A 26095-nucleotide genomic window follows, 5' to 3' on the forward strand; every position below is an offset into this window, starting at 1 on the left:
TTTCTCTCCAATTACAAAGGAAGCCGATGCCAGGCAGTGAAACCTGAGAGATTTTGAACGGAAGTGAAACTAGATATGTTTTTCTTTTGCATTTTTGGATCAAATTACAATAATATAAACATAAGAAACGTTAGAAAGGAGAAAAATTACATAAATAAACGATATAATCGTATTTTCTGATGACTGTAATGCCAGATTTTTATTAAAACAACGTGATTATATTAAAAAAGCTGCGATTACGATTTTTAAGCTTAGTGCTTAACATAATCCCTCTTGAATCATTTCTATCACCCCCCAATAAATCATAAAACGGCGCAGTCCATTTTAAACCAATGGGAGCACAGGTAGAAATGATTGACAGGTGAAATGACGTCACTTACGTGACGTGACGTCACGTCACGATGAGGAAAACCATTTTGCACTGGACAGTACATTATAAGTTGCTCTCATTTCATGCTGGACTTGATATGGAGCCAACGTCCCAGAGTTCTCATTGATAACTTTCGTGTTATTCTGACATGGAACAGTTGTCCGTAATCTTTTGAGTCAGTTTTTTTTAAGTGTTAAGTGTTGAAAAGTGTTTGTTATCCGATCTGTTCGTTAACCGATCACCCACTGTATACTATACTAATAATGTATTTTTTTTTTCATTCTTTTCGGTTATCGGATTTTTTCGGTTATCCAACCAACCTTAGTCCCAATTGAATCGGATAATCGATGCTCTAATGTATAGTAATTTTCTTAAGATCTGAAATGTTCAATTTACTTTTGAAATAATTTTAATGTTATACAATAAATAAAAGCAATAATTTAAAAATGATTGACAAATGAAAACCATCATAGAATAATAGCAAATTTCAAAAATTAATAAACTTGACTTAAAAAAAAATTTATGTTGAGATTAATTTAAAATATTACCTGTAAAGTTCTGTTTTGACAGAAGTAACTCTTTGTTTACATCAGTTTTCAATTTATTTTTATACAAATTATCAATTTCTGTCCGATCAAACAAGTTCTTTACAACATCATTTTTCTTCAACTGGCTCGCAATATTACCAGACGAATGATAGAGCATCCTGTAATGTCATTTGCATAATATTCAAATGTTCATTTATTACAAATTTCTTTTTTAAACATTTCAATACTAATGTACTGTAAGTAACAGAATGGAAGATCTATTAAAAAACTAATAGAAATATGAAATTTGTTATTAAAATTATAGATCATATATTACGTAAAAGTTGAAGGAATGTTTAAAATCTGTTCAAAAAGCCTTTGCACGATTATTATTGAAATTATTTGTTATGAAATAATTATGTATGTGAATGACATTCCTAATTTGTTAACATCTCCGATGTCTAAAACTGAGAGCCAAATTATTTAAGAAAATATTTGGAGGATCTACATTTAACTTCTAATGTTAAACAAAACTTTTTAAATTGGCAATTTATAGAATTGCTGTTTACAAGAATATTTAAGTCTAAGCTTTTAGTATTATACAAATTTAAAAAACCATTTGAATACTTTTCATTATGACTACAGGTATAGGACAAAATAATAGGAACACCTGTGAAAAAATTCAAAATATTTATTAATAGGGAGTTGGGACACCATTGGCCTGAATTACAGCTTGTATCTGGCATGGGATTGAGAAATAAAGGTCATGCAGAAAGTTTAAGGGAATTCGCAGCCATTCCTCTTGCATAATGGTCTCAAGTTCAGGTAGTGTGCATGGAGGAGGAAACCAAGCACGGACTTTCTTTTAAAAAACTCCACTCAGGCTCAATGATTTTGAGATCAGGGGACTGAGGACACCACATGAGATGTTCCACTTCATCATTATGCTCATCCAATCATGTTTGAACACAGTGAACTGTGTGTACAGGGGCGTTGTCATCTTGGAATAGAGTATGAAGTATAGGGTGTAAATGATCTGCAAGAATACTGCGATAATGCTCGCCTCTTACCTTCTTCCTCAGGACTACGAGTGGCCCCAAGCCACGCCACAATATCGCTCCCCATAGCATCAAAGAGACCCTCCATGCTTCACGGTAGGAACCAGACAGTCAACATGAAATGTTTCTGCTGGTGTTCGCCAGATGAACACACATTTGGTTGTCTGAAATAATGTAAATGATGATTCATCAGACCAGATGACCAGTTCCTATTGCTGTTGTGTCCAGTTTCGGTGGTCTCAGCACAACTGTTGTCACTTCATAGCATTCTGCGGCGACACTAACGGCTTTGGAGTGGCTACTCGGCCATGAAAGCTTGCAGCATGCAGCTCCCGTTGAATAGTTTTGGTGGATACAGGGTTCTGGAGATGGGTGTTCATCTCTGAGGTTATCTGCTACAGTGTAGTCTTACGTTTTCGGGACTATCCTCTTCAACACTCATCTATCCTGGTTGTCAACTTCGACTTTCGCCCACTGTTCTGCTTTGCAGAGGACACCTTTCCCAGTTTAGTGTAGTCTATCATAACTACAGTGACCATATTTTTGGGGGGGAAAATAAAGGACATATTGAAGAAAATCAAAAAATACCTTATAAAATTCATAAGTTTATAACATTTATTATGAAAATAGTAGCATACAACAAAGCATACATTAAAATTTTAAACAATCTGAATTATTACACATACACACATTGTAAAAATTTAAATAACATTAATTTTGATACTTTTCAGTAGAATTAATTTTTTTTTAGCGCCGTTTCACGCTTTAAAGTCATAAAATTCCATACAGTTCATTTGAAAGTTGTATTTGATGGAAATACATGCTTCTAATGTGCTTACTTTTAAATCAGTTTTTTCATTCGTCCACATATTATTCACCAATGAAAATATTCGTTCAACGGGGGCATTAGATCCAGGGAGACAAAGAAAATTCTACGATTTTACAAATGTTTTTGAAAACAATTTCTTTTGCTGTAAAATGTTCAAAAATCTCAATCCACCTTTGATGGCAGGGCTGGTTATTCTGTCACCATTCGTCGATCTTTTCGTTTGTGACATATTTTTTTACACATGAAACTTCATCAAATAATTCACCGTCGAGTATATTTACGGACCAATGATTCGAAATAAAGATATAGCTTTCCTCTACTTTCGCCCACAAAGGGATTTCGCATAATGTGACCCATTCAAACACCTCTATTTCAATAAAAAACATGTCCCAATTATTTAGATAATCTATGCACGTTTGATAAAATGTGTACACAGCATCATTGAATTTTTTGGCTTGTATATTTTCTGATTTTTCTAATGCTAAAACCACTTTTCTAATAACAATAGGAAGAAACCCCTCATTTTTTCTTTCAACTAACTTCAGCTTTAATTAACAAGTGTATCATCCATCAACTAGAGAGTTAAAAAACTATCACAAAAATCCCCATAAGAGTGTCCACCCCCTGGTACTGTCAGTGGGCCGTTTGGTTGGCGACACACTGCACTACTGCGCTCTATGTAGCAATGCAACACTGGTCGTGATGGCGTATACAAAACTAACTTGTTCAATATATTATTAAAAAAAATTTTTTTAAACTTTGCGTCAACTTTACAAAATAAAGGACAAAATGCCTATTTTAGAAAATAAATAAAGTTAAAGGACAGAGCAGTGAAATAAAGGACTGTCCTCTTAAATAAAGGACGTATGGTCACTGTAATCATAACCCTTGATACAGTAGACCTTGAAACACCCATAAGGTTGGCTGTTCTAGTCACGGATGCTCCAGCGAGGCGAGCTCCAATAATCATACCTCTTTGCACGTCAGACAGGTCAGACATAATGGTGCTTTGCTGGGAACAGACTTTTCTCATGCAACTGTCACACCACCAAATGCTCAACTGATACCTTTCCTTTCACCACCACTGGATGGCAGACTGTTGCGACACTTGGTGGGGCTGTATTGGACATTTGAAGTACAACACATTTCGAAAGGGGTGTTCCTATTATTTTGTCCTATATCTGTACATTTAAATGGCTGTCATTGTAATTTATTAATTAAAAAATTTTCCAAAAATATTCTTTGNTGGATGGCAGACTGTTGCGACACTTGGTGGGGCTGTATTGGACATTTGAAGTACAACACATTTCGAAAGGGGTGTTCCTATTATTTTGTCCTATACCTGTACATTTAAATGGCTGTCATTGTAATTTATTAATTAAAAAATTTTCCAAAAATATTCTTTGACGGGATTTAAAATATTTTGTCAGTTTGTATAATGTAGTAATTGAATTTCTATTTCTGTAAAATTTTTTTTTGTCTATGCTTGTATTTCTGTTTTAAAATTCTCTGAAACAAAAAATCAAAATTTCACCCTGTCCAAAAATATGGACATCCTAAGTACAGTAGAGCGTTGTTTATCCAAATCAATTGGGGACTGGGGTTGTTCGGATAACCAATTATGTACGAAAAAATATATTAACCTATCCCATGTTGAAATTTTTCTCCATTGCATATCGCTTCACGTTGAATTTTTGTTGATGTTAAGCCCAATGTAAATTTTTATAATAATAATCGTGGCTATTGTATCGTTAAAGATTATTTCTTTATTTTGTACAAACAAAATAAATATATTGAAAAATATAAAAACAAAAGAAATTATACTTTAGAAGTTAATCTAGTATCAAAAATGTTCGATTCAGCACAACACACGTCCAGACAGTCGTCAGAAAAACACCACACACAAGTGCCAGTGCTGCCAGCTAAAACACACACACCAACAAAAAAAATATTGGAGTAGCCCAAGACATAGCCAAAGGTTGCAGCACCACAGCACTAGCAGAAATTTAAATTTTCCGACTGGAATGCTTTCGGTTAACTGATGTTTCGGTTGACAAGCTTTTGGATAAATGACGCTCTACTGTATTTATTCTTTAATTAAAATTAACAACCTGGTAAAGCAAATGTAACAAAGCTAGTAAATTCTTTAATTAATTTCATAATTTTACAATTAGTAAAAATTATTTGTAATATTGATTGGTTGTGCAAGTTTCTTAAACAAATTTTTTTATCCTTGTCTTGGAATTTATTTTGCATAATATAAATTTTTTGAAAAACCAATTACCTTATGAAATTCTTCATTAAGCTCTTCTGTACATTTGTAAGATTAATAAATATCATTTTCACAGCCTAAATAAAATTTAAAATTTAACATTTAGTTTGTGTGTACACACACACACAAATTATTTCCATATTATGAACTTCTATATAGCAAATTTCTCTGTATTAATTGATTTTTGCATTATAATTTTGGCTGAAAGAGCAGTGTACATGTAAAATTGCTTCTAAATAACAGTTAAATTTCTATATAATGAATTTTTTTTTAATTTGTAAGAACTATCAATTATTAAAAATCAATTACAGCATCTGGGTCGAATTCAAATTTAGGTTCAATTTCAGGTATCAATCTGTAAACCCTTTGTAAAACAACCATCCAGATGTTGAGAAATACTGGTCATTAGCTTTTAAAACCACCAAGTAACCTACCCGAATGTGGCTACTAGTTAAAAAGAAGGAGCAGAAAGATTAAGTCCAAATGTCTTTGTTGACAGATGAATGATTTAGAATTAATGAATGTTAAAAAAATTAGAAAGCTAATAATTTTGACAACTGCTGAACTAATTTTTTAAATTATTGATATTTTATTTAATAAGTTCTCCAGTTGGAATTTGAAGAACTAATAATACAGTGTTTAAGCATTACTAAAAAAAAAATTTGTGTGTTGTGGGAAGTTGATAAAGGATCAAAAAAGAAAGCCATTAGAGCAAAGTTTGGAATTCCTGTAAGCAGTTTATCAACCAAAATAACAAATTACAAATCAATTTTGAAAATTAGCCAATGATGCAGCAAAATGTGCTTATGTCAATGTAGATGAAGTAGTTTTAATTAATGCTCTTAATAAGTGTGAAGCATATTACAAAGAGAGAACATTTTTAAATTGCTCTGGGCAACAAAAAAGTTAGACTTTTTTATGAAAATGTAATTAAACTGACTTGTAAGAATTTTAACACACAAATGTAATTTTAAGTATAAGTAATATACTTAATATAAATTAATTATATTAATTTCAATTATGTAAAACAAAAAAAATTATGTTAAAGTAATACTTTATTTACCAAAAAGTGTAATTTCTGTATAATGATATGTCCCTATACTGAATTTTTTCAGGATTTAGTAACTGTTATATAGAAGTTTGACTGTATATATGTTTATTTATTTAAACATTTACAGTCGACCCCCCTATAATTACGGTCCCTATAATTATGATTCCTATAAAACTACGAAAAAATTGTGACCGGTATCTGTAAAAAACAGTAAAAACCCCCTATAATTACCTCAAACGTCATCGGGCAGCCGAACTACTTTCCCGCCGTCCGTAGCGCCACGCTACGGAGAGATTTCTATCGTCTGGACAGTATTATATAAATTATATATAAATTAGGTACTGTACATATAATTATATATTAATTATATATAAATTAGGTACTGTATATATAATTATATATTAACTTATTGTAACTTTGTTATAATTAAATATATAATTTCCGCCGTCTAGCGTGGCGCCACGCTACGGAGATTTTTACGCTAACTATCGTCTGTCAGTATGTAAATTAGGTACCGTAAGTCTAATACAGTACTGTAATTTTATACATTTCTTGTGAAAGAAACATTTCTTATTCAACGGCGATTAAAATTATTTATATTAATGATGTGTCCAAAGTTCAACGAACTTTTCGCAGAAAAATAAGTTATTAGAAATCGGCCGCGGTTTGCTGAGCTGTTCCGCGACGAAAACAAGCTTGAGCAATGGCGATGTCGAATGGTGCACACTCGGTAAGTAATCCTACAATTTTTTGTTTATAGCGTAGTTTATACGGATTATTTCCAAAAAAAATATACGTATTTTGGAAATGTTGAGTCGGATTAGTCTAGAATCGATTAATTTTATGGAAGAAAACCTTTCAATCAGCCGTAGTCTGTAAACTTGACACATGTCGGGCTGTGATTGGAACGACTCGTAAGAAATCGGATTCCTAAAGAATGGAACGTATCTATATCTTATAGGGGGGGGGTCAACTGTATTTTTAGTAATAAATTATTTCAACTTCTTACATAACTACCTCTGACAACGTATCTACTATTATATTCTCATTGTTCTTAATTTCAATCTGAAAATTCATATGCACTAATTCTGCTGCTATGACTCTTCGAATTGCATTCAGCACGATTACTTTAAAATACATTTCATTCATTCTGAAAAAATGAAAATTTATTAGATCTACAAGAATGAGAGGCATTTGACGCAAATTTAATTAATACATTACGATTTGCCATCCTGAAGTATTTCCATTTCTAATGCGTCTCTTAATGCTAAAGGAATTTGTCGCTTTATGTTATCCTCCATTAATATATTTGCTAAATCCTAAACATTGAAATTCCAATCATATAAAATTTATTTAATAATTGTACAGTAAATACAAAAGCATTTTCTTCATACCTCATAATTGTTTATTAATGACTTTTGTAATCGTTCCTGTAGCGATGCAACTTCCAATGAAGACTGTCGTTTTGTCAAATGGGCAACAGCATTGAAGTAACCTTTCAACTTTGCTTCATCAATTTGGCAATATAAAGAATTTTTCATCTGTTTAAATAAAATAAATCCATTGTTTACATTTAGGCAACACTTAGAATAGATAGAATATCAAATTTCCAAACAAAATACTTCTTATTTTGTAAAAATTTTACAACATGAATATAAAGATCCCAAAATTTCAATTAAGGCATGAAAAATGTTTACTCTAGAAGTAATCGTTCTTTAGGTGCCATCTGTCCACACAAGAGTGCACAAATATAAATCATAGTCAAGCAGGAAAAATGCATTTTCATTAGAAACATTTACAATTGAAAGCAATTAGTTTTAATACATTGTCATTTTTTCATTTTGAATTTACAAATAAAATTGTCCAAACTTATGTTTCAAAAAAATAGTTATTTGTAGTAATAATATAATGGTACACTGCTATTTAACTTATTATGTGACATGTATAGCATTAAATAAAATTATGTAGAAATATTAAATTAGTTCTGATTACTTATCAGGTAAAAATATCAAAAAATCTAATATGATAAAATATTGATTTATTATTTTAATAAAATTGAAATAATAAATATTGTTAGCATAAACTATTTACTATACAAAGTTGCTCAGATTAGAAGAGTTATTATATAAAGAATACAACCATAAAACAATTACAGATAAGCCACATATATACAAGAAAGACTTTGGCCATACATGAAGTGTTTAGCTGGCAGAAAAGAGGGTAAGGGAAAGAAAGGGAAGGGGAAGAAGGAGGGAGAGGAGATAGACTGTGGTGAAAGGTAGGATTCCTCTGAATGCCATACATATGGCTACAGTAACCTCTATGTTTGACGTTAGCATGCAGTTTTTAGGCTGCAAAGCCATAGTCCCCCGAAGGTCTAAAAGAAAATCTGAGTGTAGTGAACACCAATAATTGAGTGCTGCCACAAATAGCTAAGTGTAGAAGTTAGTGTTAGTAGGAAGATTTATATCTACTTAATACTAATAAAACTGAATGCGATCGCAAATCTTAATAATACTTAACAGCTAGACACAGCATGAAAAGCAAACGAACACAATGACAAACTAGATGAGACGAACGAACTGACAGAGATAAACGAGCAAGACCCAAAATTATTTATTTATTTATTTATATGTTTTTACTTATTAATTTTTTTTTAAATGTTAACTTACTCATTAACTGAACTAACCTACCACAACTTAGGATGAACGTAACCAGAGGACTAAAGCTAACAAACCCTAATCTAATTTAACCTAACTGGAAACCAAGCTAAGAGTCCCTAAACCAACTTACAACTAGGACTAACTAAATTTAGACTGAAAAAGAAGACAGAAAATAAGAATTAAAATACAAAGTTGAAAGGCAGCTAATAACTGACAGTTGAAACAAAGCAAAGGAAAGCTAATTGCCATTCGTGCCCCTGGAGTGAGTGCTCTCAAGAGCCCCACTAAAGGATATGAATGTGAGTAGATGGAACATTGTATGCATGTGAATGAGTTGATGTGGGTTACCCAGTTGTATCCTTCGAGAATAGGCTCAATACACAGGCGAACTCCAGGTGTCAGCAGATTTCAGCAGGGTCCAACTTATAAAACAAATATACAACAAATGCAAACTAAGAATAGCAGAAATATTGGAAATATTTAAATCTACATTGCATTAACATCTAAGAATAAGTTGCTATACTATGCCTGGAAATCGCTATTTGATAACCCCCTTAGAAACAAAGGGTGGAAAAAATTGTAACAGTGCAAAACATGATATCATCATAGCACTTCAAATGATTGTTTTATTTAGTTTTATTCTTAATTGTACATTTTTTAGTACTGTATATTATTATTTTAAATTTATATTTTATTTTATTTGTAACTTAATCTATAACCCTATTTATATTTTTTTAAGAAAATGTAATATTGTTCTAAAATTAACGGAATTTTAAATATTTTCCAAATTGAATCTTGTTTCAGAAAACCTGATGAAGGCTTATTAATAAAGCCAAAAACATTAGTTTGACTAAAGAGTAATTTGCTGGAAAAGTATATAAGATATTTTGTGTGTGTCTAGTCATTTCTACTATCCCAAAAAAAGAACAACTCTAATTTTCCAATTTCTTTAGCTCCTACCATGTTGAAATTATTTGAAATCCTTTGATCCTCAGAATTTTAAGAATGCAGCCTTTCGATCATGGATAAAGCGGGCCTATACCCACTGTACGAGTATGGTTGACACACACAGAGAATTAAATAACATATGTACAATAGCTATGCAACAGGGATATCGTATAAATGAAATTAAATGCTCTTATTGATAAATTTTGTAATCAAACAAACAAGCAACCTACAACTAAGAACCAAGGACCAAGAGTAGTTCTCAACTATATACCTTTCCTACAATCAATGATTAAAAAAGTATCTCACAAGAATAATTTAAGAGTTATTTATCGTCATAATCCGACGATTTATAAAATTTTACGAAATGATAAGAAGAAAGGAAACCGTAACAACAGTACAGGAGTTTATTCTATTCCTTTAAGTGACCGCCGTTTTAATTCAGATCTCGTTTACGTTGGTGCCACTATGAGACTTTTAAAACAGAGGATTAAAGAACATAAGTATTCTATTACTAAAAACGTGGACAGCACCATCCTTGCAGCCTTTGCTAAACATCAAGATATTAATGTACAGTACATTGGGACAAAGCATCCATAATTAGGACAGCCACCAACAAACAAGTCCTTAAACATATTGAAAAACTTGAAATTTACAAGGCGCATATTAACAAAGGATGCATCAACCATAGAGACGCAGATAGTCTATCCTGCGCATGGAAATCTTTTTACCACGATGATTAATTTTTTTTTTTAAATTCTTTACCATGATTAATTTCTTAATGTTTTATTTATAATTTTTTACGTTTTTTAACGTTTTATTTGTGTTTTACGTAATTAATTTTAATTTTTAAACCGTCATATTGCTTGCATTCTATTTTACGTTCGTTTTCGTTTTAAAGAGGCTTAACTGAAGAAGACTATTAAATATAGTCGAAAATGTTTTTATTTTATTAAATACTTTGTTGCTGGAATTACTAAGGTGTTTTGATTATTTTTGAAATCACCTATATAAAATCATCTACCTCCCAATTACTTCCCATTTATGTCCTATCATTCTGGTATAAAACAAAGATCACTCTACTACAAGCAATCTCCTTGAAGTTTAGCATATCATTGTAGAAAATTTCAAGTTAAAACATCCTACCTACATGGCATACATAAATATTGCAAAAGCTTTTGATTCTGTTGTTTTAAATATTCTGTTAGACAAATTATCTTCCAAACTTAAAATCTATGATGACATTCTTTTGACTTGGCTTAACAATTTTTTCCTATTATGTACTTGTCAGATTAAGATTTCTAATTTTTACTTTTTGTGTTTTTTACCACTGATAAGAATACCTCAGGATTCAATCCTTAGTAATCTACTGTTCATAGCCTATATAAATACAACACTTTCTGGTATTTCTTCTTCATAAATGCATATGCAGATGATATTAAAACTTACCAATAGTTATCATCATTCATTACAATGCAATATTCATAAACTTAATACCTTACTTAAACTTACAAATAAATTCTAGCAAGACTTAAAATAATAATCTATAGCCTGGTAAGAAAAATCAACTTGCAATACCTTTTTTTTTAATCAATAATCAAAGATTAGAAATAGCTGACAATTCAGGATTTAGGTATATTTGATTCAAAACTCTCAAACAGCATATAGAAAATTTAATTAAACACATCTCATTTCATAGGGAAATGCTTTACTAGAAATTATTTTAAAGTTTTTCTAAAAACACTCAGAGTATTGTTTTTCACCAACATACAGTCTATTATAGACTGTATGTTGATAATAGACTATGCTCTTCCAATTTGGGCTTCTGCTCCTCCATCTATCCTAAACAAATTTTATTCAAAATTGACTAAAATTTACATTTTACTTAAAAAAGCTTCCTAACCTTCCATTTACAGACTGTCCATAAGTTGCACATGTTCACCTACGTTGAACATAATTTCTATAAATGCATTGAATATTTCAATTGGATATATGCTTTTAAATATTTTAAGTCTACTCCCATTCATTATATTTACCTTCACATCCCTTCTGTCAATACTAAAAATACTACATATTTATACTCTCCATATTGTCATCTTAATATTATCATAAAATCTGTTTTTTACCACTACCAGAAAGCTGCCGTATAAATCAAAGATAAACCTTACATTGAATTCACTATAAATTAAGGCTGTTTGCAAAAAGATACATTATTATATTTAATTGTTTTATTTAATTTTATGTTTTATTCCTTTTATTTTTGTTTTATTCATTTTGCTGGGTCTTTTGCTTCATTGTTTTATAAGGTCCATTGTCTGAACATCACCACCAGTAATAATGTAAAAGAATAAAATAAAAGAAGGTTAAGTGGAAATGCACTGGACACATGGCAAGATGTGGTGGTGAGAGATGGACAAGAAGGATGATGGAGTGGAGGCTAAAATTGCAGGTATGCAATGGATGAGAGCAGAGGAGAGAGTGACGTGAAGGACTAACACAAGGTCATCGTCCAGCAGTGGACAAAGTATGGCTGAGAAAGAAGGTCCCAAACCATTAATTGTCTTATGTCTCTCTAAACCATTATGTACAGGTATACCTCGAGTTACGTCGTTCCCGATTATATGTCGTTTGTCAAAAAAGTATATGGAAAAATAAAAATCAAGTTTAAGTCATTTTATTCGACTTTACGTCTGTCCGCCACAAATATTTGAAGTCGTAATATCACTAGAAAAATGTTTAAAGCACATAAAATCATATTAAAATATATACATTTACAAGTATATACTGTATTTACAGTACATGCATTCGTAAATTTAAATTACTTTTTTCTGTACTATATTAAGAACCAAAATTTATTTGTTTGTAAGGTTAAAATAGATCCTTATTAACCACATATTATTAAAAATGCATTAATAAATAAAATACAGAACGGGAATTAGTAATTTATGGTTTAGCCTAGTGGCAAGTAGATTCGGAGACAAGTAAATTCGACTTACGTCGCTTTTCAACTTAAGTCGTTCTCCTGGAACCAATTACTGACGTAAGGCGAGGTATACCTGTACTGTAGAAATTTAAGTTAAGCATATATTAAGTATGAACTGGTGTTTACTTTTGATTCAGCTGACAATTATTGCTTTTACAAGCTTTATTTGTTTTTAGTTCTTAGCTAAGTTAAAAATTACACAGAATAGAGGAATTGCCAATGACTACAACATAGACAGTCCAAGAGAACATGCACTATAAGCAATGACCATCTGCGGCAATTCAGTGAAACAGTCTTGCAGCAGCAAGAATTTTAAGTAGCTTCTCATAATTCTGTTTGGATTAAGAGAACTGCTAGACCATCAGGTGCCATAAAAAATGATGAGCCTACATTTTCAAGTTACTTTTCTTATTCTATCATTACATAAATTAAAAAGATTTCTTTTAATTCCTTTTCACATCCAACTTTTTATCCCTATAATTTAACTATTTGAAAACCTATTTCCTACATAATCACTTTAATTTATTTTTCACCCAATTCATATTGTAAATATCCAAAAATATTAACCATTAAAAAGCTTAAATTTGTAAGGAATCACATACAAAAGGAAACATTAAATATTTTTCATTGTTTTTCACTTTATGCTTTTCACTTTTTCACTTTTACTTGTTTTTCACTTTATGCCATTAGGCATAAAGTGAAAAACAAGTATCCCTTGCTTAACACAAAATTTCATTAACGCACAAAATTAATTGTGGCAATCCCTTTTTATTTTAATTGCAAAAAGTTTTAATTAACACAACTTTACCAGCGATCTTTACTTAACATAGATATGTTTTTCTCAGAAAATAAGGTGTTAGTGAAGTTACTATTTTTGTTTATTAAAATAAAAATATTTGTTGTTAGTTTGTTCCAAAACTTTGTTCTAGCAGATTGGGATTGTTCAGTCAAGTACTAAGGTCCAACTGTACCTGATGAATGCAATTTTGATATATGTGGTAGCATTCAGGGATTAATTAACAGTGTTAATCAAGGGATACAGTTATAAGTTTATTCTCAAGTAACCAAATTAAGTCTGTAAAACAAAACTAATTTTTTATTTTTAGAAAATTAACACATTAATAGTTAATATATTCCAGTGATTTAATTATTGCATAAAAGAATGAAATAACTAATTAAGTTGGAAATATGATTTAGATTTTAAAAATTAACTTTTTAAAAGTAAGAAAACAATGATAACCTTGGGATACAGAGATGATGAATTTGTAAAATATTCTCCTGCCTTCTTATATTCTTCTCGATGGAAATAATAACATCCCAAATCGTAAGATAACTGAAAATACATAATTTAAAAAATCATTTATTATATTATTGTTTTTAAAAAATTTTACAAATAAATATAGGTTAATTTAAGTGCTTGCATCAACATAATTCAGTGAACAGATTTTGCAACTTAACCAGTTTTACAAGACTAAGATCCAACTTTAAAACATTTCAAATGTCTTACCATATTTTTGCAGATTGTCTGGCATGTTGGTCTATCTAGGAGACCAGGAAATCAGATATTTCCATACAGTAATAACCGGCATGCTGGTTTAAGAGAGGTTATACGTTCCTCTTTAGAGGGCACATGAAAAAAATGAACAAGTTATGGCACATAAAAACGAATGAGTTTTTTATTCTAAAACTGTGAAACTGTCATCATTACATAAAAACAACTACAATTATATATTTAATTTCTTCATTTTGTCTTCTTTCTAACAACATAAAATACTCATGGAATTCTGAAAGTGCTTTTTTATGTATATTTTATTGTAATTTGATTCAAAAACACAAAAATAAACATTAAATTTAAGAAACTGGCTGTAAATTATCTCAACTTACAGTAATTACTAGTTATGTAACACTTTATCAGCGTGTAGTTGGAGCGAGGCTGCTCGCATCTTCATTTTCTAGATTATGAGAGTAAAAGGAGAAAGAATCATTCGTTCTCAACAATATATTTGATTTCTGTTGTATCATTTAAAGGTACAAATATAAGGTCAGAATAAGCCATTAATTAATTGCTATGCCAATGTATCATAAAATTCTGTTTATCACTATGGGCTTTGGACTTACAGATTGACTCGTAGCAATGTTTACTGTAACTGTTTAAAAATACTATGTCAATTATTTTTTTTCACTCAACTGAATGCAACAATAAGTAAAACCAATAGCTATCTCTTTTTTACCTATATCTATTTTGATTTTTGGAAGAGTTAATCCCTGTGATTTATGTATAGTCATCGAGTAATGTAATGGGAAATTGTCTACAAGATCACAATATATTGCCATCATTTGAAGAGCATGTTATGGGGATTATTGGAAACAGATTACCATAGATGAAAGGTCCCTGATAACTATCGAATTCCACTAAAATAAACAGAGGAAGAGCTGGAGGGACTAGCATTAGGAGCATATATAATGTAGCATATAGTTCCTAGTGAACCATTGATGAGACCTTCTTGCACCCATAAGTTGACTCTCAGCATGATTCTGACATTAACAGAGAGATTCAAATACTTGGAGAGACAGTCATCTTTGGACGAATGCAGGGCAATATCTGAAGTGTTTTCAGATGATATATAAGCAACAGGACACCCAGTTGAGTGAAATAGTCTGCTGCTTCGTTTAACTTGCTTATTTGTTGGATATAGCTCTACTGCCGTTTGATTTCAAGTTCAAGTTCATCTCTGGATAAATAGGTTTGATTTCTTGTCGTCAGAATGTTCAGATCTGTATCAGAGAAATCACCCAAAGCTAGATGTTGTAAGACATCTGTGAAGGAACTATCTGCACTGTTTTGTCTAAAATAGTCAATCACCTTAGTATTTCCAGCAACAAAGTATTTAATAAAAATATAATAACGTTTTCAACTATTTTTAATCTATTTTGTCTATGAGAATTACTAAGTTAAATGAACTTCTCAAAAGAATCAAATGCAAATCTATCTTGTTGGGACATTACATCATAAAAAACACTCGAGTAGAGAGGAGTTAGCATACAGCAACCACTAGATGACGCTTTTACACGTGCGTGCAAGAACTAGCTGCCAAGCAAGTTTAATAATTTCTGATTTTGTATAAATGTAATGTTTTAAAAATAAAACTTTTTTTAACTTATTATTCTATAAAGATTCTTTATATTTGTTATGTATCTAGTTAGTGATAACATTTATCTTTCAAAATTACCGTTTTAACGCTTGTCATATTTTCTGACCACTAGATGACGCTTTTACACTTGCATGCAGGAAGCAACTAACACTTGACTTCACGCATTCCTTGTCAACATTATAACTCTAGAATGAGTTGTCCGATCTTGATGAAATTTTCTAGGACAACTCATCATCACTCAAGGATGAACTGATTAAAATTTCAACTCTCAAAAATGATCCATACTGAAGAAAAATGCAACCTTTGTTTTGCAACCTTTGTTTTGACCCCTATCTCCAGTTCTACAAAAATTGATCATTTTTGAGAGTTTAAATTTTAATCAGTTCATCCTTGAGTGATGATGAGTCGTCCTAAAAAATTTCATCAAGATCGGACATCTCATTCTAGAGTTATAATGTTGACAAGGAATGCATGAAGTCAAGTATTAGTCATCACTCGGCTTTGCCTCGCTCTGACAAATCTTTGTGTAAAATTTGAGAGGAAGGAATTATTTTTAAGGCTGGAGTAGATGGTCAGTAAAGCCCACACTGACTGACTACTACTACTGTCAATAAGTTTCTGTTTTGTTGTCTTAAAAACAGGAAGAGGATTTTTGTTTACAAGTCAGTCAAATTACAATGTTATTATTTTACTGTACTAGAAGATTGTTTTTTATAATACTTAATTAACAACTAATTTTGTGAGATCTGATTAATTTTATATTTTAGTCACAGTTTAACTGGCATGCCAGTCTCCTGTTTATATGTGGTATGCCAGTCATTCTGCAAAAATATAGTAGTAGTAACAGTTAAAACTACCTAATAAATATACAAATCAGTGTAGCCATTTGTAATAAGTATGAGATCTGCAAATGTCTAGATTTTATAATGTAAACAAATGTTTTATGAAAATTACATTCATTAAAGAGAAACCAAAAAATCATGAAGTTGGCTCAAAATGCATATGAATTGTTTGGAATATATTCAGTAAAGGTTGAGTGATTAGGAGTCTGGAAAAATAACTGTAAAATCAGTTCACTGAATTTCATTTATGCGAGCACCTAAATAATAATACTGGTAATCCCAAAGAAACAAATATAGGTTATGCAATTAAGAAATAAATCTTGTTATTTTTAATTCATTTAGAAGTAAAATTGACATACCTGACACTGTATTTCATCTTTATTTAACAATATTCCATTTTTCCAATTATGATTTGGATTCGGAGCTTCCTCACTAACGGTTCCTAAACAATTCATCAAAGGCATGCGAATATGTTCCTCCTTTTTTAGTACTTCCTCCAAAAGTTTACAAGATTGATCACATTGCTCACTTAACTAAAGAAAAACATTTAATCGATATTAATATACAATTAACATTACAGTTATCAAAGAAACTTAGATATCATATTTCTTTGACTGAGATATTCCATAAATTATAAACCACAGCATGCTTTCAAAATCAAACATTAGGATTTTCTTTTATAGAGGGAATTATAGAATGTTTGGTTTCATTACATCTTTGTTCAGTTCAATTATCAACAGTATACTAGATGTATGTAGTAAATACATACATCTAGTATACTGTATAGTATACACTAAAACACCAAAACCCATAAAAGAATAATAATTTTAATGTAAAAATATAAAAACAAACGTTTTCCATTGTATTAAATGATCATCTTCAGGTTTCTTAAATGGAACAAAAAACAGAATACATATTTATATACAGATATCATATTTAGATTGCAAGAAGCAACTTGAGACCAGTACTCGTTCCAGCAAAAAAATTTTACTGGAACATCATTTTTGACCTGAGGCAGGGCCTGCCTCAAGTTTACAAACTACTCAAAAATTGAATGTTCTACAGGTTATGCGAAACTGAAACATTCAATCATCATGACATTTAAAATTTTTACATAATATTCTAAAATGTTCAAATGTAATGTGATGACAAAATATTCTATAAACACAATATTATATATAGAATTAATACCAAAACAAACAACAGAAATAAAAAAAATAAAATTAACATGAAACACAATAAAAATTACACTGTCTAAAATAGTCAATCACCTTAGTATTTCCAGCAACAAAGTATTTAATAAAAATATAATAACGTTTTCAACTATTTTTAATCTATTTTGTCTATGAGAATTACTAAGTTAAATGAACTTCTCAAAAGAATCAAATGCAAATCTATCTTGTTGGGACANCAATATTATATATAGAATTAATACCAAAACAAACAACAGAAATAAAAAAAATAAAATTAACATGAAACACAATAAAAATTACACACAATAAACTTTCCTAACTAATTGAAGTTTTTAGACTATTTACAAAAAATTTAAAATTTTTCGAGTCTATCTTTTTAAATCATTTATACACCACCACAGAAGTAACAGTTTTTTAAAAATTTGCTTTGAAGAAAAACTTCTAATGAAGAAAACACTTCTAAAACAAGGTAAAAATGGGTAGAAAAGTTCACAAAGTTGAAAAAGATCAAGTGCCAGCTTTTTCCTGTAGGTTCTGACACTTTTTACATTAAAACCATAATGAATTCTTCATACCATATTATTTTATCCACTTTTAAACTGCTTCCGGCCCTCTAAAATAATATGGTATGAAGAATTCATTATGGTTTTAATGTAAAAAGTGTCAGAACCTACAGGAAAAGGCTGGCACTTGATCTTTTTTAACTTTGTGAACTTTTCTACCCATTTTTACCTTGTTTTAGAAGTGTTTTCTTCATTAGAAGTTTTTCTTCAAAGCAAATTTTTAAAAAACTGTTACTTCTGTGGTGGTGTATAAAGGATTTAAAAAGATAGACTCAAAAAATTTTAAATTTTTTGTAAATAGTCTAAAAACTTCAATTAAGAAGAAAAATATATCCTGAGTTATCACAAAAATTGTAATTTCCTAACTAAATTGAATTTGCATGTTAGTTAGCTGCTTGCGTGATTTGGGGGTAACATTATAGTGGGTTGACGAGTAGAGACTGTCAAGCTAGCAATAGTTTTACTATCTTTATATTTATTGCAATCATCCCTAACTTTTGCATTATAGATCTTCACCACTTCCAATGTTCTTAGCTTTTGCTCGCTGAACATCTTCCTTATTATTCTTGCCTCATCCTAACATGGCTCTCTAGCAACTGGGCTAGTGAACTACTATACTTATTTTTACTGATGTCATACTGGTGTTCTTTTATTCTTCATGTTAACAACCTCGTAGTCAATTCAGTAGACAACTAATCTATATTGGATCTACTATAAAATAATGGTATAGTATATATACCCCTGTGCTTTATTGTCATTTACCTCATCTTTTCCATCCATTAATACAGTCTATGGTTGAATTGCATTTATATATATGAAAACAGTGTTTAAGTATTTAGCAATTTTTGTGTGTCTCATTTAGCCTTGTGTTATATTTGAGGCTTATGCATTTTTAATTTCTTGATCCTGGTCTTACTTTTTCATTCTTATGTGAATATTTAATGTTATTTTTTACTTTATATGCTAAACTGTTGATGAATTTTGAGCTATAGCCATGTCTTATTGCAATGTTCTTTAAAAACACATTAGATAAATTAGAGTATATAAAGTCAGAACAATGTGTCTAGCTCTCCTAACTAATGTTCTAAAGCCACTGTTTCATATGATTGAGGACCAAAGGCAGAAATTACAAAGACTGCACGATGAGAGGATTCAAAAGGTACTGAGTTGCTTATTGTTCTAGCTTCTGAAGAGTATATTTAGATTACAATAAATCAAAAAAATATCATGCACATGGAGCCTTGCACATATGTGATGCAAAAGATGAGACAAGATGTAAAAGAAATCAAAACACAAATTATATATAAAAGAATTGTGAAGTTCATAGACTGCCTTCCACAGATGAGACAGAGTCCATCTCTTTATAATCAATGGCAGATCCTCTTCTAGGGTTTTATATATCTCAATACGGTCCAAAAATTTGAGATGGGTCAGGTCAGAGAAGTGTGTGAAAGGCATATCTGATTGAAAGTAATATAAATGTCATTGTTATATGCAAAAATAGCCATAGCCATGATAAAAAGATCCTTCTTGATGATGTATTCATGTTCCTTAGTCATTATGTTTAAGCATCTAGCTGTTGCTCCTACATACTCCTGAAGACAGTTGGTCAATCCTGTTGTCCTGAATGAGGACAGTATATGTCAGTAAAGTTCAGATCATGCCTTCTAATTTCCGGTCCGTCAAAAAGAACACCTTACAACTTCTTGAACACAAATTAAATCTATTCATTTAACCCTATTTACAGAGATACACAGCAATACATCTTGATTACTTCTAACTACAAGGTCTTAGTCCAGTCTCCCCTTTCCTCAATCCAACATTGCCTTATATCTAAGTTTTGAATCCATTGGCTAACCAATCTAGACCTGAGCTTTCTATCAGGTCTGCCTCAGTTGGCATACCTATCTTGACTTGTCCAGAATGACACCAACATCCAGGACAGTATGTTTTCGGATTCATTGTCAGAGCATGTTTTCTGGAATCCAGAAAACATGCTCTGACAAGTGAAAATTTGACTTGGCTTGTCACCACTCAAAACCTCCTTGACAATGCCCATCAGGAACTGCCTCTCAAATTGGCATTCGTGATCATCTAAAACATGATTACGCTTCTCCTGTAAGCGATATTGAAATTAACAGTGCAGGCAACCTCCTTGTAGATATTGGAGAGGTTCTTATCATAGGTGATCATTTTATAAAACTTAATGTGTGTGATAATCAGATCCACATGCTGCTGTTGGTGGAGTGTAGGGCATCTAATGAAGTACAGAAAAAAGCTATGCTGAGTGGCTAAACAGGACATGTAGTATCCATCTTTGCTTTTGTCCCATGTATTAGAGCAATGGGTAAAAGCTTCTAAAAGTGGCTATCTTATAGGTCTATGAATCATGGGACTGAGCAGAGATGAAAAATGTATATTAATACATTTGTTTTTATATTAAAATTCTTCTTCATTGCTGGTTTTTGGTGTTCTAGTGTGTTTCTCTTTGTTAAGTAAAGGCAAGTTAGAAAAACACTGCAAATTAGGTAAAGTTTAGCTATTACATTCCTGTGTTTTTATCCACATTCAACAATCATACATTTTAATGCCACACCACATTGTCTCAAAGGTGTTTTCAAAATTAGAAATTTAAATGCTCATTACCGACAAAGCTCATTTGAATCAACATGAGCATTTAGTAGTAGTGCCAAGAATATCTTTTATCAGTGCATAACATACATGGTCTACTTGCAACAACTGCCAAAAAAAAATTGTAATTTTGGATTGCAAATATAAAATGCCATCCATTGCATGCACGGTTTTTGGACAAGTAAAATTACACAAAACAAGAAGTGTATATTAAAATCAAAGAAATACGATATATTCACTTTATGTAATACAAAACTTTTAAATTTACCTTTCTGATAATTGATTCTGTTACATCTTGTGGTACAAATGTTGGATCTACTTGGCCAGGTCTATTTTTCCAAAAAATATTTTCATCAAAAAAGTTTTAAATAAGAAACTAATATTCTTAAACTTATTGCCATTAACAATTTGTAAAAGTTCACTAAACTTAGCCCCATCATTACAAAAATAAAATCAAATTTCATTCCGGGAAAAAATTTTTGTTTAATAAAAAAAATTTGTCAGTTAAAATCTGATCATATCAGCTTAAAACATCCATTTAATGGTTTAGAATGTTTTAGAACAGAACAAAATTCATACATTAGAAAAAAAATTAAATTCAATATTTAAGACAATTTCAATAGAATAAAATTTTTGAAAATTAATAATGAATACCTAACTGACATTAAAAACACTATTAAAAAATTACTAGTACTTTCAAAGACATGTTAGTAAATACATGTTTTTAACATCAGTCAGGTGTGATTTCTCTCCCATATAACATTCTCGGCCTGAAGTAAAAATTGTTTTTGTTAATAATGAACACAGTAAAATGTGTTAAATTTGAAAACAAAATGAAATAAAACAAAACTTTTTGTATAAAATCCAAAGGTAAACCAATATTTTTAAGATGTATATAAAATAATATTATTTGAAGATAAATACAAAATTATATTGCTCTAGCAAAGAAAAAGAAGAGAAAAGATAGTTTTTACAAATGTTACATATTTATACCAGTGTAATGAATCATTCTTCAGTACTATAGTACTATACTTACATTAAAGTAATTTTTCTTAACAATTTAAATTTTTTATATTTTAGCTGATGTGTAATTGATTTCTCTTTTTGACATCTAAACAAACATTTGGATATAATTTTAACATTGACTATTACATCAAAATTTATTTTATTTTATTTAGTTTGTAATTGAAGATTGCTTGTGTTATTTATATATATATATATATATGCAATTTTCAATTACACTTTTTGAATTCTTCTTCAGATAATATTCAGGTTGCCAACTACAAACTGATCTACTTATCATATGCAGATGANTTACTTTTTAGTTTAATTAACTAGCTACCTAGTATTAATAAATATAAAAAATTAAATGACAAAAGTTTATTAATATAACTTAAGCATATTTAAACACAAATTCTTGAATGCCATTTATATTACATGAATGTCCATTAATGTGATTTTTATTAAATTAATTAATTTGATTTAAATTCAACTGTGGCGTGTACTAAAAAACAGAAATAGTACCATTCCCATATGCACACTGAAATGCAATTTAAATAGCGATGTCATCAATGATTCGTTATATGATGGCAGGTGATCTCAGCACCACTAACTTCTGAATTGATAGTCCTTATTGTCAGTAGACTTATTGGTGGTGGTGGTAAATCAGTGTGGGCTACCCCAACCTTAAAAATAACTCTTTCCTTTCAAATTTCATACAAAGCTGATGTTAATCCATGTGTGAGATCAGGGTTGATTCCAGTCTCCCCGTTCACTAACAGGTTGGTAAATTTAGAATAATTCAGGAAAAATTGTTGCAATCTCTCCTCATCGAGTCCTGCCACCAGTTGGAAAAAGATGACTAAACATGTCCCAACTCATAATACTATCTGAATTTCTTTCCAAGCGATCAAAAATAGTAAATTTTAGTATGACTGGAACATTAGGAGGGATATGCTTGCGTGTTTCGTAGAATTGATGACAGAGTTAGGCAATATAAAATCCATGATTCAACCAAAGACCAAAATACAAAAACAGAATATATTCAAATCAAATAAAAATAAGAGGATATAATTTTGTAATTAAAATACAAGAATAACAGAATTCTGTTATGAATGGTTTCACCTCTAAACTTCCTATTTACAAAAATATATATATGTATGTACTAAATTGAGAGAGAAAGAGTACATAAATATGTTTTATATTACCTTATAGGCAAAACTTGGCACAAAATTATAATGAGAACTGACACAGAGAACAGAGCACTGATTTAGAGAACTCTGACTGAGAACTGAGCTGACTTGATCCTGAAAGATTCAAGACTGACCCAAAAAGCTCTAATTCCAAGGGACTTCCCCTTTTATTTTGAAAATCTTCTTGAATGAGATATTCCAGAATCTCTCCACATGATAAAAGCTGGGCGAGTCTCATCGCATGTGTCGGCAAATTTGAAGTTAACTATCACTTTGAGAGAAACGGTTTTATTTCTCCAAAACAACAAGGAAGTTTCCTTTTTCCTTGTTAGTGAAATTTCAAAAGCAAATAGATTTTAATGATCATTTTAACATAATTATAAGCCTAACACCTTTTAAAAATTAAAACAAATGAGAAATAAATCTTTTTTAAAATGTTGGGATCATGTCAACAATTTTCTCACATTTAATCTGAGATAATTTACAACAAGTTTCTTAAATTTAGTATATTTATCCTTGTGTTTTTGAACCAAATAACAATAACATACATACACACACACAAAAAAAGCACTTTCAGAATTCCACAAGTATTTTACTTTGTTAAAAAGAAGACAAAATGAAGAAATTAAACATATAATCATATTTTTTGATGTAATACTGATAGTTTCACAGTTTTAGAATAAAAACTCATTTGTTTTTTAATGCATCATGTTCAGAGGAGGTATAACCTCACTTCAGCCAGCATGCCGGTTTTTACCATACAAAAATATCTGATTTTATGGTCTCCTCGAATAGACAGACATACTAGACAATCCACAAAAATACGGTAAAAGAATTTTTTTGTAAGTGATTCGAGTTATTATAAATACTTAGTAGAGATCAGATTAAATTAGTCTTAAATTCCCTAATTATCAAAAAGTTTGTAAACTTTGGTTTTGACTTGTTGAATTACTAAAATATATTTATATATTTTTATTAACATTAAACTACAATAGTTGTGTGTTGTTTCCATATTTTCTTTTTGTAAGTTTTTGTATGCTAATTAGATGTTTAATAAAAGTATGTTTTAAGTTATTTTTTTTGACAAATTGTCATTTGTTCTTTTGGGTTTTGTGTTTTTGGACAAGAGAGCTCAGTTCAATATTTTTTTCCTCCTGCCCCTGAGTCCAAACTCCAAACCTGGCAACTGATCAAAATTATTTTTCTTACAAACCACTGCACATTAGGTTAATCTGGGCAATTTGTTTGGTTAAGAATTCAGTGCATTATGTAACTGGTGCCCAAAAAAAAAGGGACTCAAACTCTGAACCATTAGGTCCACACAAGATCACAAACATACTGCAACACTACTTTTATTTGAGGCTAAGTGTCGCAGAAAAAAAAAATTATTAAAAACCCCACCAGGAGGTCTCATCTTTCTTTCAAATGTATTTATTACTTCAATTAACTTCTGATATACTCCATTTAGAATCTATTTACATATCAGCATATCTTTGATTTACATATCTGTAAATCAAAGTACTTATTCTTACTTTAAAGTTAAAGCTACAATTTTTAGCTTTAAAAAATGAGCACAATTTTATTAGTTAAATCTAGCAATATTTTGGTGAAATAAGTAAATGAAAATGTTACCAATTAACTTCTTATGCAATGGAGAAAAATTCTAATTGATTTAAAAAAACAAAATTCCTTCTCTATCCATTCAATATGCATTGGAAAATGGCAGATTTTACAGCTAGAGTAAAACTCTAAATTTTCTCCTCATTTTATCTAAAACAGGGTGGATAAAGCCAAAATTATAAGGTTTGTTCTTTATCCATCAGATTTTAATACAATCTATTTTATCCATTTGTGACTTTTATGTGTTTAGTGTATTTTATTTGAAGATGTTCAAAACAGATTATATGTTTTAACCACCATAAGACTGTAAAGTTAGGATTAGCCAATTAAATTTTAGCTGTATCCAATTCACAAACTTTAGCCATAACATATGTTATGACTGAAGTTTGTGTACAATATATGTATACAGGAAATCCTCTTAATTTGAAACCATACTGTTTGTCCATGCCAAAAATATGGAAATTTACACATTGTTATTCAGTTAGTTTGAAATGTGGCTACTTCAAAATTCAAAGCAAAAATTCTGTCCAAACTGTGTATGTTAACTCGTTCATTTAAATAGAAATGCTTCCATGCTGTAAGAGAACAATAGACCACGAATGACTAATCTGGTCAGTATGACTTTGCTTTTACAGTAACACATTTTCAAGTGTCACCTTACCCAGGAGTGCACAACCTGCGGCCTGCAGGCCACATACGGCCCCCTATCAATGTTTATGCGGCCCGCGGACGGTACAGGTCAAATCCCTTCTTTTGAAGTTTCTAAGTGTAGAACTTTTTCCCTTTCACAAAGTCATTAGCACCCAACTGTTTTATGACTCCCTGAGGTGAGAAATGGGAGGTTGTTCTATAAATAAGTCTATTTCTAGCTAACACTTTAGATATTGAATATTTTAAAATGATGTTAGAACGTCATTTCCGATGTTATCGGGAAGTTTCTATTTTGGCGGNGCTTATGAATTTAAACAAGTGCAAAACACGGAACAGGTTAACCAGCGAGAATTTGGAAAATCTGCTGGTTGTTTCAACATCTGCCATTACGCTAGACCTCAAGAAGATTGCCGCCAGCATCCAATCTCATCCATCGCATTAATCACTTGGAGGTCCGGCCCCCAGTCAGTAAACTTAATCTTAATTTGGCCCTTCTTCAGAAAAGGTTGTGCATCCCTGCCTTACCCATCAATTATATTTTTTTCTCTTTTCA

At 30.7% G+C, this 26095-nt stretch overlaps 1 protein-coding gene across 1 annotated transcript in view; it reads right to left on the bottom strand.

Moving 5' to 3' along the window:
* Positions 1-26095, bottom strand: part of LOC111631108 (integrator complex subunit 8-like) — an 80113-nt gene that overhangs the window by 33976 nt on the left and 20042 nt on the right. The window contains exons 6-13 of the mRNA XM_023375306.1: positions 21348-21408; positions 17052-17225; positions 13939-14031; positions 7502-7648; positions 7329-7426; positions 7125-7257; positions 5069-5133; positions 919-1076 (exon numbers count right to left, since the gene is read on the bottom strand). Of these exons, the coding sequence (XP_023231074.1) occupies positions 919-1076; positions 5069-5133; positions 7125-7257; positions 7329-7426; positions 7502-7648; positions 13939-14031; positions 17052-17225; positions 21348-21408 (929 nt within the window). The remainder of the gene's footprint in view (positions 1-918; positions 1077-5068; positions 5134-7124; positions 7258-7328; positions 7427-7501; positions 7649-13938; positions 14032-17051; positions 17226-21347; positions 21409-26095) is intronic.

Source organism: Centruroides sculpturatus, unplaced genomic scaffold (genome assembly GCF_000671375.1).
Source record: "Centruroides sculpturatus isolate CEXI.00-Female unplaced genomic scaffold, Cexi_2.0 scaffold664, whole genome shotgun sequence".
Taxonomy (NCBI): Eukaryota; Metazoa; Arthropoda; class Arachnida; order Scorpiones; family Buthidae; genus Centruroides; species Centruroides sculpturatus.